Below are 17,077 nucleotides of genomic sequence, written 5' to 3' on the forward strand. Positions count from 1 at the left end.
TTCAAATTCAAATTAAAAGACGTTATGAGTGACTTTCTTTTGCTCATTAAATACTCTTTTAATGTTTATTAACCTTCTCAGAAAATCATTTTACATTATTCGTATAATTGTCACTTACATCTAGCAGCAACTTTAAACTTAAAGCATTGAGTCTGCCTATTATTATTGCTTTGTTTGTTTGAATTCGTTTGTTAGCTTACGTTTCACTTGTTAGATTTGCTCTCTCTCGCTGACTCCTTCTTACATTCGAGGGGAGGGGGTGGTGTAAATTATTGACACTACTAAAACGCTTTACTCATAATTGTTCGCATTGCTAGGATTAAAATAGATCGACGCTCAAAGGTTTTTTGCTATCGTATAGTTAAGTTTGTTGTATACCTGCCCTAATGCTTATCACCTAGGGTACTTGTAGTCGTTATAAATATTGCGGTTTCTAATAATATTCAATACTCTGGGGAGCTCAATAAATACTTGAGGTTAATATTGCGCAATCAATTGACATAAATGATATAAACCCAATTCATATCGAACATTACTACGTATGTATGTACGTGATTCGTTGCAGTAGCGATTTGCCAGAAGATTGTATTTTTGTTTTCACACTTGTCCAACTTGAATACAGGTTACTAACTAACTACTACTGGCAACAACTGAGTGGTTGGTTGGTTGGTTGAGTTTCGTTCACAACTATGCACAGATTGGAGCATCGAATAGGCTTACACTACCACTAGCTTGCCAAAAATTAACAATTTGCATATCTAAAAAGTTCAACTAGGAAGAGATTAGCTTATAGGTGTTCTTATTGTAGAATTTGTCGACGAGGTACAAAGTTATACATACGAGTATTTGAAAATAAGATGTGTTGTCGTAAGCACAATGAGGTACATGTGTATCAACATCATTCAAATCATCATTACAATTACTCATTATTCATTTATCCAGCCATTTATCCAGCCATTATTGCAACTGTATAATCAAGAGTTTAGCGTGAAAATCCGAAGACTTGGTTCCGAACCCATCCTGACATCCTTTCGTTCGTCTCGTCTCCGTAATTATATAACCTTAATGCTTAATACCACAGTCGAAGTATGTACTATATGTAAATACACACATACAGTTCATATATGTATGGCCTATACCTACACCTAGATATACATATGTATATTGTTACTGCAACAGCATCGGCGCTCTCTTATACACGGTATATTCAAGAAGCGTTCATCTTCAATGGATGTCTATCTAGTCTCATCCGGGGATTTCAGCTCGTCTCCTCCGCCAGCCGATAGGAGCGATCAGGGCACGGATTAGATGCGTCCGAGCCCGTCGTCTGGCCAGGATTATCCAAGGCAAGGGCAGCAGCACCAGCGGCAGCAGCCAATAAGCGGGTCATAGCTCCACGTGCCCCAGAGCCTGTTCAGTGGCATTGGCTGCGGTGTGACAGGTCTGCGTCGACATCCACTCGAAGTCCTTAATGGTGGCCTACAAATAATAAATAACAACTTTATTATATAAGACTACAGGAAAGTAAAGTAGAATCCACCTTGTGCATGGAGTAAACCGCCACCACGACCAGTACATGCATTATGTTGTGGGAGTTCAGATAGAAGTCCACCACTCCGGGGAACCATTTCTCAGGGATTCGCATCGCTCCGATTGCACCGCCCAATATGGAGACACCGTCCTAGAACAAAGGGTTAGCCAAAAGATTAGCGGGGACTGATTGGGGAAGCGGGATTCGTGTTATGTGTCCGCCAGTAAAATTAGTTAGCGGCTCTGTCCATTTACTCGAATGTACATATGTATGAAAATGTGACTTACAACTTCAACCTATGCGCACCGAGAGAGGCCAGCCAAAAACGTATAGTTATAGAAAATAGCAGTTAGTCAATCGGAATGCCTGGACATACGCACCTGCAGGTAGACATGGGAAAGGGCCATGTGGCTGCCGCCCACCATTCCACGGATGCGCAGAAAGGTCAGGATGGAGCGCATTGCGAAGGGCAGAGCGAAGCACAAGCGACGCTGCCAGGGTGAACTGGCAGTTAGAGCCTGTTGGGATGGCGATAAGAATCAATTTGGATAGGATATATCTAGATTAACTAAAGATCTCACCTTATAGAGGCCCCACAGCGAGAGCACGCAATAGGAAACAATAATCAGCCACTTGAGTACGGGTGGGAAACACAAAGTGGTGGCTGTGACCAGGGGAAGAGCACCTGCAACAAAAATAAATCGGAGAGCGGAAGAGATAGTTAGCACACAGAGTCTGTCCACCGATAAGGCGGTTCAGTCGGAAAACAAAGCTCTAACGCGATGGACGGTCTCCCAGTTTCCGCTTGCCTAATCTTTATCACCTTGATGGTCGGTTCATCAGCCATGCAGGGTGGATTTTTCAAGGAGCTAACAACGCCGTTAGGACAACAGATCATGCGCGTTGCCAAGTCTGCGGAGATGCGATCCTTTATTGACGCGGATGTGAATCCCTGTGATGATTTCGATGGCTACGCCTGCGGCAATTTTCGGAAGATAAATGCGGCCACTGAAGAGAAAGACAGCAATTTTGATCTGCGAATGTTTGACAATTATCGGCGTCGGGTGAGGCAGTTGCTCAATGAGCCCCGGATAAGCACAGATCGGCCAATGGAGCTGCGGGTTAAGTATTTCTATGAGTCCTGCCTGGACACGGCGGCATTAAGGACGAAACAGCGATCCCATCTATTAAGTGTTCTGAGGGAATTTGGTGGAATGCCGGCAGTTGAGGGTAAAGAGTGGGACTACGCTGGCTTCGATGCTCTTGAGACAATGGCCCAGCTTCTACGCCGCTATGGAAAGTTGACTCTACTAGGTGTCTATGTATCTCCGGATTTCTCCAATTCCCAAATGAATCGCCTATATCTGGGTCAGCGAGACGGAATGATTTTCGACTATGTTTATCACCTAAGGTTGCAATTACAAAATCTTCTCGGTCTCTCGAAAGAGCAAGCCGAAGAAACGGCTAATGAGATTTTCGAGCTACATATACAACTTTCGCGTAGTGTCCTCGAGCATGGAAAGCCCCTAGATCCGCGCCTGAAGAATCACCTAACCACGCTGTCCAACATTAGCGAAGCAAATGGGCCCACTCTAAACCTAACTCGCTTTGTGAGCACCTGGTTGGGTCACGAATACAATCTCCCAGTGTATGAGTCCGTACCCATCTACCTCTTCCAGTTGAAGAACATTCTATTGAGCACTCCCAACCACGTGCTGGCCAACTATATGCTGTCCACTTTGTTAGCAGATTTCGATATCGATATTGATAAGGATAAACAGGAGGAGATATGTGCCGAGAAGATCACTGAACTCTTTCCCGCCGTAATCGATCATTTAGTGTACCATTCATTGGAGCAGCAAAGCCCTCACATGGCCAATGAGCTAAACAACTTATGGGTGGAACTGAAGGCCTCATTCGAGGAAATGCTGAGCTCTCCGGATCTTAAATGGCTGGAGGAACAGACGCGGAAGGAATTACTGGAAAAACTTAAGAGCATGTCCTTCGAGATAGCCGGCAGTCAGGCGGTGGATTTCGAGGAGCGGTATGGCGCTCTAGTGGTCAGCTCCGCCGATTACTACGGTAATGTTCAACGGCTGCTGGAAGTTAAAGCCAGTGATCTTCGTGCAGATCTGATGCGGGAATCCAGGAAAAGAAATTTCTACAAAGACGTGATCGAAAGTCCAGTTTACATAACCGAATCTAATATGGTGGTTCTTCCGACTGCTTATATGCAGCAACGCTACCTCTGGGATGACGTTTATCCGGCTGCCTTCAAGTACGGCACGCTCGGCCTTTTGCTTAGTCACGAAATGGCCCGGGGATTCGACGAAGTGAACCGGCTCTTCGACAGTAAGGGAAATCTAAATGACAGCTGGAGCCCCCAGACCAAAATGAGCTTTGACGTGATTAAGGGTTGCCTTGCGGATCAGTTCAGTGGGATGTGGTACGGCGACAGGCCATTGCCAAAGTATGAGTCGCAAAGCGTGACTATAGCAGATAATGTGGGTATACGAATTGCTCAGGCAGCGTACTGGAAGTGGTTGAAGCAATTGAAGACCCAGGATACAGAGAGCCTTCCACATATGACGCAGTCGCCGGAACAGCTCTTCTTCCTTAGCGTGGCCCAGTCCATGTGCGCGGATGTAAATGAGTATAGCCGGGCCGCCTTTGCTTTGGACAGTGACTATCCACCGAATGAGTGTCGAGTTAACGCCATGATGACCAATAGCCTAGCCTTTGCCGAGGCCTTCCATTGCAGTAACAAGACCCACATGAATCCCCCATCCAAATGCACAATGTTTTAATATTCGCCTTGTCTATCAGATGACGCAATGTCTATATATAGTTATTAATTAAATATTTCCGCTTCCCAAGCAATGCCTGTGTTTCAATGGGGCACCTACATACATAAGACTTATTGCGTAGCTATAGCGATCGTACTCACCAAAGCTCTGGCTCACCCAGATGCCGACCATGTCCAACTTGAGCAGAGTGTAGTAGACGTTCTCGCCCTTCTCGATGTTCATGAACAGGTGATAGACGAAGCTGCCGCACCACGGAGCCACCGATCCGAATACGTGACAGAATGACAGAAACTTGTAGCCACTGTCCCAAGGCATCAGTCCGGGCACAATGGCCAGGATGTAAAAGATGGGTATTGCTGGAAAAACAACAAAATTAGAGCTATCTTAATTTTGGACTAAGAAGATATAGTTATACCAATAAATATGGGGATTTTATCGGATAGGTTTGATACAAAAGAGTCATTCACCAGACAAGCAAATACCCTATTAAAACAAGTTTAGTCTACCGCTGGGGAGATAACAGATTGACCTACCCCAGCACTCTGGACATTGTATAAACAAATCCCGCTGATAAGGTGGCCGTCACCGATCGAGAGCAATTGAAAATTAGTTGAATTCAGCGCGAGATCATGACGAGTTCGGTGCTGTGGCTTTGCCTGTTGATGGCAACTGTTCCAGTTTTGGCCAAGCCAGCAAGTACAGATGACCCCTTTGCAGATGACTTGACCTCGGAATACGCCAAGAAAATTGTAGTCCAAGCAAAAGCTGCCGAAATGAAGACCATGATGAAGCCAGAGATATCGCCCTGCGACGACTTTTACACCCATGCTTGCGGAAACTGGCATCGCCATAATCCCGCCCAGCTACTAGGCGACATAATGACCGACACGTTCCAAGTAATATCCAAGGGATTCAACCGACGCCTTCTGCGCTTGCTGGGTTCCAATGACCTTCAATCCGAGCTAGAGAAAAAAATGCAGCGTTTCTATTTGTCCTGCATGATGGTGCATCGCGGTGATGTCCACTACAAGTTGGCTCTGGAGAACGTTCTTAAGGAGTATGGAGAAGTGCCGTTTGGTGCCCAATCGAACTCCTCCGATTTCAGTTGGTGGCGAAGAGTAGCTGAGATCCAGCATAAGTACGGCAAGCAGATTATCCTTGGAGTGGATATCATGAGCGATGTAAGAAACAGATCCATAAACCGCGTGTACCTAGGTCGACCAGATACAGGTCCGGGCATCCAAACTACAATTTTAAATATTCTTGAGGAGATGAAGACATCCACCGATCTTGAACAATATTTTGGGTTAAGCGTCTCGGATGCAAAGCACATAGCCCGTCAGATTAAAGAATTAGATAAAAGCTTGTCAAGTTTTAATTCAAATGCAGAATCTTTGGACGACGCTCTCTCCCTTTACACGCTGGCTGAACTTCAAGAGAAGTATAGTGACTACCTAAACCTAACTGAGTTCTTGGGTACAGTAATCGGAGAGGAAAACCTTCCGGAGGACCTGTACGTCAATGAAGAGGAGTATCTGGAGAACGCGCTTCTTATAATGCGAAGCACACCACTAGCAGTGCAGGTCAATTACATCATGTTTAAACATCTTGAGGAATTCCTGGTGGACGCCAAGTCTAACGAAATGACCACATGGTGTACCGAATCAACCAAAAAGTACTTTGACAAGCTTTCCGAGCACGCGGTATACGAGCGATATCGCAGCCCGGACACAGAGTCAGAAGTATTCAGAATCTGGGATCAGATTAAAGGCCTTTTCAGGCAGCAGCTTTTGGGCGACAAATTGGATTGGATATCCAATGCTACTCGGGAACTGGCCATCGATAAGTTAGACCACATGTATCTAAACATAAATTCCTACGACAAGGAGAATTTCGAAGAGCTGTTTGGGGAGGTTACCATTGATAGACTTAATTATGTACCGAATGTCCAGCAGCTGCTTATTGCTAAGACCAGGCGATTTCTGGCAAGGATCAAAGAGCCAGCCCGTTCCATGGAGAACACTGAGATTGTCGGCTTTACGCCCGCTTATAATATCCTGGAGAACAATATCACTCTTCCAGTGGCACTGTTGCAGCCACGCTACTTTTGGGGTGACCAGTATCCGGAAGCGTTGAAGTACGCCACTTTGGGTTACCTGCTCGGCCACGAGATGCTCCACGGCTTCGACGACGATGGTTCGCAATACGATGCTGGAGGTAGCAAGGGAACATGGTGGGACTCCAAGTCGCTCTACCAATACGAGGAGCGTCGCAAGTGCTTCCAAGCGCAGTATCACGAGTACAAGTACGGAGGATCGGAGCTGCCAGACAGGAAGGACCAGTCGGAAAACATAGCAGATAATGGTGGGATCAAGTTGGCCTACGCAGCCTATGACCTCTGGCTGCGACAGCAATCTGAGGAAGTGCGTCAACGAGAGACCCTAGAGGGTCTGTCATACAACAGTCGCCAACTTTTTTTCGTAGGATTCGCCCAATTGTGGTGCGACGATGTCCAGACGTTCTTTAAGTCCACTGTTTCCCAAGGCGACAATTTCAGCAGGGATTGCTTGTCCCGGAAGTTCTCGTCGGCGTCATTGCATAACAGCTGGCTGAATGTTAGGAAGAACAGCCTTCGGGAACTGAGATTAAGATGTGGCAGTGATTCCGAGCCCAAGAAAGATGGGTCCAACTCTCCTAAGTATCTTTTGTAAGCGTGGTAGGCCACTTGAATAGCCAGATTGTCGGCTATGTTTTCCGCCTGCAGATCACTCTCCGGCAAATACTGTCCATTGAGCCGTAGTCGGCCATAGTGCTCTTTGAAGCATGCTTTCCGCTTGGCATACTCGGCAAATGATTTGCCATCCCATTTGGAGGCATCTTCCAGGCTGTGGGCCAACTGTTGGGCCAGTAAAATGCCGAGGCTGCCGTAACGCACGGCCTTGGGATAGTAACGGGACCACAGAAAGTTTGGTTGAAGCAATGCCACTGGAAGCAGGACTATTTTTTCCACAGGATTGTAGGTCATAGATGTCTCGGTCTTTACTTTGGCCCTTAAACTCTGTTGGTTTAGTACGGTCTTAAGATTGTGAAGATAATCCCGTGGCTCTAGCTTTAGTAGCTCATAACGCTGGGTAAAATTAACATCTGCGTATCCATTGATCACTAGTCTGGTGGTATTCAGCTGCTCCATCAGTTGTTCTCGCGTCTCCGAAGTCAACCAGTCAGCAGAAGAGTTTTGAAGTAAGCCCCGAAAGCTATCCTGGATCTGCTGCCAGACGCCGTTTATATCGCTGAGGGTATCTGCATCTCCATACTGCTTGAATACCATGTTGTCAAGGAGTTCAGGAAAAAGGGCTCTCACTCGGCTAACACACTGTTCCACCACAGATCCCGACCTCTCATAGTAGAAGTGCTTGAGAAGCTCATTGAAGATATAGTTGGCCACCACGTGCGGCTCAAAGTCCGCCATTAAGACAGCCAAGCCTTTAAGATAACTAGGCACATGCTCGTAGAGAGTCTCGTTGGCTCCCAATTCGCGATCAAGAACAGTTTCAGCATACCGGGTTAGATTAGCTGTTTCAAAATCGTGTTCATCCGAGCCATTGAGGGGACGCAATATGGACATAGATCCAACTCTGTAACTAAACATACTGATGCTAATCAAATTCTCGAAGTCTGCGATTTCTCGAGCCGTTGTCTTGGCCAGCTTTGGATCCACTCCCAGGTGGCGCTCCAGCTGATCGGCTATGACATCAGCTGCAGCCTGTGGACTGGCCTTCCGAAGAATCTGTTTCGGCTGACCCACATAGATGCGATCCGCAGTCAACTGGAAAAGCAAAATTATATCAAAGCCGTACTTTCGCTTGATCTGTGCCACAGTGTTCAACCAATCAAACTCTTCGCCTGGCCACTCCTGACCCAAAGGGCTCAAGACGGGCATCCGTCCGAATTCGGCAACAATTTCCTGCAACCGACGCTGATAGAGATCCTCTGATGTTTGTCGGAACAGCAGACAGCTGGCATAGAACTCTTTGAGTCGGAGAACAGCCACATCGTCCGTTTCCTCATTCGCCGGCTGCTCCATCAGACGCTGCTGTTTGTGGCGATATGCCTTGACCAGCAACTGCTCCAAGTTGGTCTCCCGCGGATAGGCATCGTTGGCCGGATTGATCTGCGGCCAATTTCCGCAGCTGTACTCGTAGAAGTTGTCGCAGGCCTCCACTTCAGGATGCATATAGCTGCGCATCTCTGCAGACTTGGATAGGCGCATCAAACGCTGGACATAGGCGGTATCATTGTTCTGAGAGATTAGTTGCTCCTGTGCCTGGATGCGAAGGTCGATGGCCGGCTGACCTGCCAGCAGGTGGCCTCGACCACTTCCCACCAGCAGCAGCAGACTAAATGCTATAGCAATGTTCTCCATGTCGAACACTCCGAGGGCAACTGAACAGCCAGCTCTGTGAGACGCACTTCCGCAGCGGCTCTCTGTGGCTGAGATTAAGATTAAACTACACCGAAAAAAAAGCTGACCTTGGTTGATAAGCTTCAAATAAAATTTCAATGTCGTATTTAACTTATTATTTCTGAAATATCTTTTCACTAGAACCTTAAAGTTGGCTTTCAGTTATAAATTATTTTGATTAAACCCAAACTTAAAAAAAATGATCTCGCTAGAGTTAAGATCAATATTTTAGAAGCAATTTAAAATATATATTATAAATTGTTGTTAGTTTTTTTTTGTAATGATTTGAGTGCAGAGCGAAGTGGAAGTAGATGCAGCGGCCACAGCTCTTTCTTATCATCCGCTCAGAAGTTGGTTTGATATTCCAATAGCGAGTTAGTGGGGAGCGCGTGATTGGAAAACAGCTCACTTCGACGTTTAATTACTGAGATGAATAATTGGCTGCTAGTTATTAGTGTCGGCTAATTATTAGCATATTTTATATTTGTTTAGCTGGCATTACAAACACATTCAATATTATAATATTCTATAGTATATTCTGTTTACTAATATAGTATGATTCTACTAAAATGGAATTCCTTAAGTCCAAATTCCTTGAATAATCTGAATTTATTTTATTTATAATCATTTAATTTGACACATATTTTTGGGGAACAAAAATGAGTCAGAAGAAAGATATTCGTGATTCAACAAAAGAACAGCATAAAAGTTTAGTCGAATAGTTCAAGTGAAGTGAAACACAACGTAATGAATCTGCTCAATATTTTTATTACTGCCCACGTCCTCACAGCCCTGGTCCTAGCGGCGCCCCCCAACGCGGTTAATCTCAACCAGGACACCCCCTATATTAAGGAGCTGCTGCGACAGGCCAAAACTGCAGAGATCGAGAGTTTCATGGACCAAAATATTGATCCATGTAGCGATTTCTATTCCTTTGCCTGCGGCAACTACGATCGCATTAACTCAGCATCTAACTTGGGGGTTATCTCTACGGGATTATTAGAAACAATCGCTAAAGGGTCTGTTCGGAAGATTTTAAAGATGCTCAACACGGCCCATGATGACTATGATACTCCGGAGGATATTCAGGTGAAACACTTCTACGAGTCCTGCCTAAGGATCAAGGAGCTCAACTCCACGTACAGTGAAAAGCTCAAACGACTTATTGCTGAATTCGGAACCATGCCAGTACTCGAAGGCTCTTCATGGCAGGAGTCCGATTTTGACTGGCTCGGTACTATCGCACGCATATTCCATCAATATGGAATGAGAATCCTTTTCGGTACCGAAGTGACGGTTAACCTTGCAAATAACACGGAAAACGCGATATACATAACACAGCAGGTCTTCCCCCTTGAATACCGGTCCATGTACATAGACAATGAGACGCTCACCTATCGTCAGAAATACCAATATAAAATTCAGAGCATCCTCCAGTCATTTTTAGGCGTACAGGCGGAGTTGGCAAGGCAGACGGCTAAGGAACTAATGGACTTAGAGGTGGATCTGGCCCAAGGACTAGTGGACGAGAACGACGGACTAGAACTGGGGGAGTTGGCGAAGCAACTGACAGTGGCAGATCTTCAAGAGAGCTATTCCCCCACATTGGACATCGATCGATTGTTATTTTTGAGTATCGGAGAGCGGGTTTCTGGTCAGATCTACGAATACAATAAACAGTATCAGGAAAATCTCGTTGAAGTCATCAAGCGTACGCCCAAGCGTACTTTAGCCAACTATATATTTTTCCGCCTAATTAGGGCATTTGTTAAAACACCTTCCGACAACCCAAAAAAACAGAAAAATGACTGCATTGATCTTACCAAGAAGTTCTTCCCCAAGAATATTGACAACATGTTCTACCGTCGCTACAACAACGATAAATCCTCCAGAGAAATCGATAACATGTGGCGTCTGCTAAAGACTACTTTTAACGAGTCTCTGCAGTCCAGTTCGGCACTGGACTGGATCGAGCGTCCCACTCGTGATCTGGCCATTGCAAAGCTGGAGGCCATGAAATTGGAAATCAATAAGTACGACAGTAACAACTTTACCGAAGAGTTTGCAAATCTTAATCTGCAAGGTCCAGATTACGTGGAGAACGTTAGGCAGATAATGTTGCTACGTACACGGCAAATGCGGGAGATGCTTCACAAGCCGGCCAAAAAAGTGGAGATTTCCGAAGATATTAGTTTCTCGCCCTGCTATATCGGGCTACTGAACACTATCCAGATGCCAGTTGCCCTGCTAATGCCCTTTTATATTTGGTCTGATGTCTACCCCAACGCGCTGGTGTTCGGATCCTTGGCCTCAATGATCGGACACGAGTTAATCCACGGGTTCGACGATAGTGGGCGAGGGTACGATGCCAAAGGAAATTTAAAGGATTGGTGGGACGAAAAGTCAATCAGCAACTTTGCAAAAGGCCAAAAATGTTTTACGAGACAGTATGGCAAGTATGTGTACGATGGGATCCAGCTGAAGGAGTCCACTTCGCAGTCGGAGAACATTGCGGATAATGGCGGTATGCGGTTGGCATACACCGCTTACCGGAAGTGGTATGACAACCAATTGGCGTTGCCAGTTGGCAGCCAGGCTCTTGCCAAGGAGACTCTGTCAAATCTGCCATACACCGCCAAACAGCTTTTCTTTATAAGCTTTGCCCAGACCTGGTGCAACGACGTGGATCCAAAGGAAAAGGCTCGCCTGGTCTCGACAGACACACATACGCCCGATAAGCTCCGTGTTATTGGAACATTATCGAATGACTATGAATTTGCAAAGGAGTTTAACTGCCCATTCGGATCCACGATGAATCCCAGGGAGAAGTGCATACTTTACTAAATGGTCGAGGTTTCAGATCTGAAATGCATTTGATGTATGGTTGTGAGGTTTTCCATCTCATAGTAGGCAAAGTTAGTAATAATTAAATCTGAATATAATTACCTATGTCCTTTTTTATGTTAGAATATATATAATTCAAATTTATTTATTTGTTAAATTTCCAAATAAACAAGAACCGAAAAACCCAAAAGAACAAAGAACAAAAGAACTATTTCTTAGCAGTGACTATTCGTCGTTATAAATATTCTTATTCTAAAATCAAAGTCATTTAAGTATTATAATATAAGGTTTGCGATTGAACGTCAGGGCAGAGTAGTAAACTACCTCGTCATTAATTATTGTACTCACGTGAATGAAAATATAAGGGAATACAATAATCGCATATAGAACAAACACAATGCATATATGCAACTTGAATTCCGTGGAAACATAGAAGCCGTTGTAAAATGTATGATTGCAAAGAGAGATGATTAGATAACAATTTGCCAGCTAATTGTAATCAGCAGCGAACAATTCAACCTCTCTGTATTGAGGAGAGCGGCCCATAACTAAGCCAGAGATAACCCCAGGGTCGCCTTTTGTTTTCCGAGAACAGAGGAGCGACTGGCTTCGACGGAGATGGCGATGAACTCATCAGATCAACTTACGCTCGACAGTCGATCATTGAAATTATAACGAAACACTACGCGATGAATCTGCTGTATATTTGGATTACTGGCCACGTCCTTAGTGCATTGGCTTTTGCGTCCCCTGCCAGCCAGAATGATCTCAATCAGGACACCCCTTACATCAAAGAGCTGCTGCGGCAGGCCAAGGCTGCCGAGATTGAGAGCTTCATGAACCAGAAGGCGGATCCATGCAGTGACTTTTACGCTTTTGCATGTGGCAACTATGAACGCATTAACTCGGCTTTCAGTATGCAGGTTGTTACCACTGGTGTTTTCGAGACTTTGACAAAAGGTCTCAACCGGAAAATTATTAAGATGCTCAACAACGGACATGATGACCACGATACTCCGGAGGACATCCAGGTAAAACACTTCTACGAGTCCTGCCTCAGAATCAAGGAACTCAACTCCACCTACAGTGAAAAGCTAAAACGACTCATTGCCGAATTCGGAACAATGCCGGTGCTCGAGGGCTCATCGTGGGACGAGTCGAGTTTCGACTGGCTCGGTACAACAGCACGCATGTCCCACCGATACGGAATATCGCCAATTCTTGGTGTAGAGGTGAATACGGACATAGCGAGCAATGATAGGAACCGGATATACCTGGGGCAGCAGGATTTTCCCCTTGAGGCACGGTCCATGTATTTGGAAAATGAGACGCTCATCTATCGTCAAAAATACCGCAACAATATCCAACGAACCCTGCAGCGATCATTGGGAGTAAAAATGGAACTTGCAAAACAGACGGCCAAGGAACTGCTCAACTTCGAGGTGGATTTGGCAAAAGGACTTGTGGACGAGAGCGAAGGTCTAGGCATAGAAAGTTTGACAGAGTTGATAACTGTGGCCGATCTTCAAAAGAGGTATTCCCCTATATTGGACATAGACCGATTAATATTTGTGAGCATGGGAGAGCATGTTTCTGGCCAGATATACGAATTCAATAAACAGTATCAGGAAAATCTAGTTGAAGTCATCAAGCGTACGCCGAAGCGCACTATAGCCAACTATATATTTTTCCGCCTCATCTGGGAATTTCTTGAAACGCCTTCCGAGAATTCGGAAAAGCAGAAAGAGGCCTGCGTGGACCTTACTAAGAAGATATTCGCAAAGAACCTTGACAACATGTTCTATCGTCGCTACAACAACGAGAAATCCTCCAGAGAAATCGATAACATGTGGCGTCAACTTAAGTTTACCTTTAACGAGACGTTGCGGTCTAGCTCGGCACTAGACTGGATCGAGCGTCCCACTCGTGATCTGGCCATCGCCAAACTGCAGGCCATGACTCTTCAAATCAACAATTACGCAAAGGATAATTTCACCGAAGAGTTTGCGGATCTTAATCTTCAAAGTGCCGATTACGTGGAGAATGTGCGACAGACAAGCCTTCTTAGTGCAAAGCAGATGCGGGAGATGCTTCACAAGCCAGCAAAACCATTGGAGGCGGGCTCACAGCTTAGCTATACACCTGCCAACATCCTGATTGAGAACACCATCAAGATTCCGGTTTCCCTACTGCAACCCTTTTACATTTGGTCCGATGTCTATCCAAACGCGGTTATGTTCGGAACATTGGCCTCGCTAATTGGACATGAGTTGATCCACGGTTTTGATGACAGCGGACGAAAATTTGATGCCAAAGGAAACACAAATGATTGGTGGGACGAAAAGTCAAGCAGCAACTTCCTAAAACGCCGAGAATGCTTTACGAAGCAGTATGGCAAGTATGTGTACGATGGGATCCAGCTGAAGGAGTCCACTTCGCAGTCGGAAAACATTGCGGACAATGGGGGTATGCGTCTGGCATACACCGCCTACCGGAAGTGGTACGAAAACCAGTTGAAACAACCAAATAAGGATATTTCCATGGAAACCCTACCCGGCCTGCAATACACTGCCAAACAGCTGTTCTTCATCAGCTTTGGCCAGATCTGGTGCAACGATGCGCATCCAAATGTAAAGAGCCTTCAAGTATCAACCGACCAACATATGCCTGGCAAGTTCCGCGTTATTGGTCCCTTGTCCAACTACGATGAGTTCTCCAAGGAGTTCAACTGCCCAGCAGGATCCCCAATGAATCCCAGTGAGAAATGTATTCTCTATTAAATGATTGACTTTCTTTTAAATTTTAATCTAAATGTTTGTATGTAAATGGATTTTATAGAATACAAAAAATAAATAAACGAAGAACCATTAATTTCGCATTTTAACATTTTCTATCACTCGTTCCCTAAAACAAAAAAAAATATTGAAAATTTGCAAAACATCAAATACGTAAATTTAGCTAATAGGACAACGATCAAAAATACCCATATTCCGCTGTGGGTAAATGCTATCTTTAGTTGTCCACTTTCTTATGCATGCCCAAGCCAACCTCAGTCAAGGTTCATTAGAAATGCCGACCTAATCTATTTACGTGCCTCAACTTGGCTTTGACCGTGATTGTTACGAGCTAAAAGACTGGGCCGGATCGATAAATGAGCCAGTGGTGACAGGTGGGCGGAAGAAGAAAGTGGAACTGTAAGCGGAAGAGAGAAGCAGGTGGCACTCACCATGTGTCAGTATGTTGATGGTCTCGTTGTGCCAGTAGAACAGACTAAGGAGGCAGCCCTTGAAGGTCTGCAGTGGCCTGTATCCACGGAGCACGTACGGATTGAACTGCAGATACGTGGGCATATCTTGCCAGGGCAGCAGCTGCACCACGTTCTCGCCGGATCCGGAACTGCTAGTTGAACTGGTACTGGGTACTTGTGGAACTGCAGCTGGTGGATGTTCTGTTGCCGTTCCCAAAGCCAATCCTGATCCTGACCCAAGCAAGGCAGACGTTGGCGTTGTGGAAGCTTTGGCGGAAGACGTTGATGATGTGGCGGGCAGATCCTGCTGAGTGGTTTCAGTAGATGCTGTTACTGTGTCGGGCGCCTCCTTGCCTTTCAGACCGTTCAAGGAGTGGACCTCCCCTTGGGCATTTGGGATACCTGGTACTGTTGGTTCAACGTGAATATCTCCAGGGGCGCGGGAAGGCGGTGTTGGTGGCGGCGTTAATGACATGGTTTCCACGGTACTACCCAGACAATCGCATCCAGTGGTTCCAGTGAGTCCTCCTGCTCCAATCCTGGTCTTTGTGGAGCTTCCGATGAGCTGCTGATCGGGTTTCAGGTCAACGGCGACTGCAGCGGCGGCGGCAGCAGCGGTGTCCATGCCTTGCTAATGCCGTTCGATCGTTTGCAAAATCGGTAGGGGTTTTGGTTTCAGTTCCAGTTCCGGTTCCGATTGCGTGGCCGTTTCCGTTTCCGGTTCCCTAGCTTGCCAGCTGAAAGCGAAAGCCAACGTCATCAATTATGGATCGTCTTTATGCGGCGGGCCAAGATGTGATGTGTTACGTATGTGTTTGCCAAAAAAAAGCACGTGCGAAAAAGAAAATGAAAACGAGACCAGGACAATGTCAACACACACATAGACTTATACCCACACACAGACACTCGCACAGCAGCCTCGTGACCCAAAAAGGCCTGCGCCATTTGCCAATGTATTTATGTGTGTGTGTGTAATTGAATATTCCATGCGAATCACGCGAGTCTCGGATTAGGCTACAAATACCAGCTCCCAGGTCCGGAAAAAAATCAATAAAAATACTCACTTCTGCCATGGGACGCGCACACACGTTTTTTGCTACCGAATCCTCTTGCCGAAACTTTGAGGACTAGGGATTTTGGGGCCTAGATTTCTGGACTGATGCTATGATGAGCAGCGTTCTCCACTCGAATTGCAACTATTTCGTGGGCGGGGCATAATATCTCTATCAATTATTCAGCCATCCGATCGGCTGTTGTGGGCGTTTCGCGGATGAAATGGAGTATATTCCAGAAAGATGGACCTTTTTTCCAGCGACAAAACGCGGGAAGTAGAGTCAAGGGGTATCCGCGCACACGACCGTTGGGACAGGCACGTCAGAATCTGACTGAGCGTGGGCACACGATAACGATACCGTTATTTTTCCTCGCGTATTGTTATGCAATTGAATGAATTGGACCCCGTATTTTTATTGGGCGCCAAAGCAGCGCAGGCGCAGTTCGAAACACGAGGCAGTCAGCTGTTTTCCAAATTAAACTTAGAAATTTTTACTTGGGTCTCCCAACGCATAAATTTGAAATTTTCGTTCGATTCGTTAACACCGTTTGGGACATAACCGTTTCAAATAGGTGGCATCCCTCTTTATCAGGATATGCAACAATTAATAGATATTTTCTGCGATGAAAAAATTTTGTTAGAATTTAAGTTCTTATCTATAATTCAAGCAACATTAATCGCATAATTTTTTTTCTATATTTTTTATCTAATTGCATTAATTTGCAACTTCATAATAGTTTGTAACTTGATTTAACCGCGTAAAATTTACCATTTCTACTGGATGAGCAGCACGCCGTTTCCAACACTGTTTAAATGCAGGCTTAATTGTTTGGTGGTCACACTGTTACGGCTAACAAAATTTGGTTTTAAAAATCCATCAATATTTCGTTTAAAAATCATTTAAAGTGTTGCATTAGGAAGTGCCAGTATTTTGGTTCGATTCATTTTTTATACGTCGATTTTATGTTCAGCAGGAAGCTGGTGGCTAGGTATTAAATTTCCTATTCTTTGAATTTTGTAAAGTTATTGCAATACAAGTAACCAGATTAAATGTAAAAAGAATGATGTAAAATTCTTTCGACTTGTGTAAAATGTAGGTTTTATAATTCATGGTAAGTAGAGTAAAAAAATA

The 17,077-nt window shown here is 45.1% G+C and overlaps 6 protein-coding genes across 7 annotated transcripts; 4 read left to right on the plus strand and 2 right to left on the minus strand.

Moving 5' to 3' along the window:
- Window positions 1-29: 29 nt before the first annotated feature.
- Window positions 30-16,255, minus strand: LOC108116007 (progestin and adipoQ receptor family member 4). Of its 2 annotated transcripts, XM_017227683.2 has the most exons (8): window positions 15,956-16,255; window positions 14,871-15,628; window positions 4,479-4,694; window positions 2,113-2,216; window positions 1,912-2,049; window positions 1,819-1,827; window positions 1,541-1,681; window positions 30-1,479 (listed from the first exon to the last, which is right to left on the minus strand). In XM_017227683.2, exons 2-8 carry the CDS (start codon window positions 15,514-15,516, stop codon window positions 1,387-1,389), a joined length of 1,347 nt encoding a protein of 448 aa, XP_017083172.2. In that variant the 5' UTR covers window positions 15,517-15,628; window positions 15,956-16,255; the 3' UTR covers window positions 30-1,386. The 2 variants fall into 2 exon arrangements, with proteins under 2 accessions (XP_017083172.2, XP_017083174.2); XM_017227685.2 differs by lacking the exon at window positions 1,819-1,827.
- Window positions 2,142-4,411, plus strand: LOC108116005 (neprilysin-1). Its single transcript, XM_017227681.2, has one exon. The coding sequence runs from the start codon at window positions 2,314-2,316 to the stop codon at window positions 4,336-4,338; it is 2,025 nt and encodes a 674-aa protein (XP_017083170.2). The 5' UTR covers window positions 2,142-2,313; the 3' UTR covers window positions 4,339-4,411.
- On the plus strand, window positions 4,937-6,890 carry LOC108116003 (neprilysin-1; the record flags this gene model as incomplete). The annotated part of the gene is made up of 1 exon (XM_017227680.2): window positions 4,937-6,890. A coding segment is annotated over exon 1 (1,923 nt), but the record flags the coding sequence as incomplete, so codon positions are not given.
- On the minus strand, window positions 6,893-8,768 carry LOC108116006 (neprilysin-4; the record flags this gene model as incomplete). Its single annotated transcript, XM_017227682.2, has 1 exon — window positions 6,893-8,768. A coding segment is annotated over exon 1 (1,869 nt), but the record flags the coding sequence as incomplete, so codon positions are not given.
- Window positions 9,528-11,756, plus strand: LOC108116001 (neprilysin-4-like). Its single transcript, XM_017227678.2, has one exon. It carries the CDS (start codon window positions 9,548-9,550, stop codon window positions 11,642-11,644), a length of 2,097 nt encoding a protein of 698 aa, XP_017083167.1. The 5' UTR covers window positions 9,528-9,547; the 3' UTR covers window positions 11,645-11,756.
- On the plus strand, window positions 12,250-14,515 carry LOC108116002 (neprilysin-4-like). The gene has a single exon (XM_017227679.2). The coding sequence runs from the start codon at window positions 12,334-12,336 to the stop codon at window positions 14,422-14,424; it is 2,091 nt and encodes a 696-aa protein (XP_017083168.2). The 5' UTR covers window positions 12,250-12,333; the 3' UTR covers window positions 14,425-14,515.
- Window positions 16,256-17,077: the final 822 nt, after the last annotated feature.

Source organism: Drosophila eugracilis, unplaced genomic scaffold, assembly GCF_018153835.1.
Source record: "Drosophila eugracilis isolate 14026-0451.02 unplaced genomic scaffold, ASM1815383v1 contig_2159, whole genome shotgun sequence".
Classification (NCBI taxonomy): domain Eukaryota; kingdom Metazoa; phylum Arthropoda; class Insecta; order Diptera; family Drosophilidae; genus Drosophila; species Drosophila eugracilis.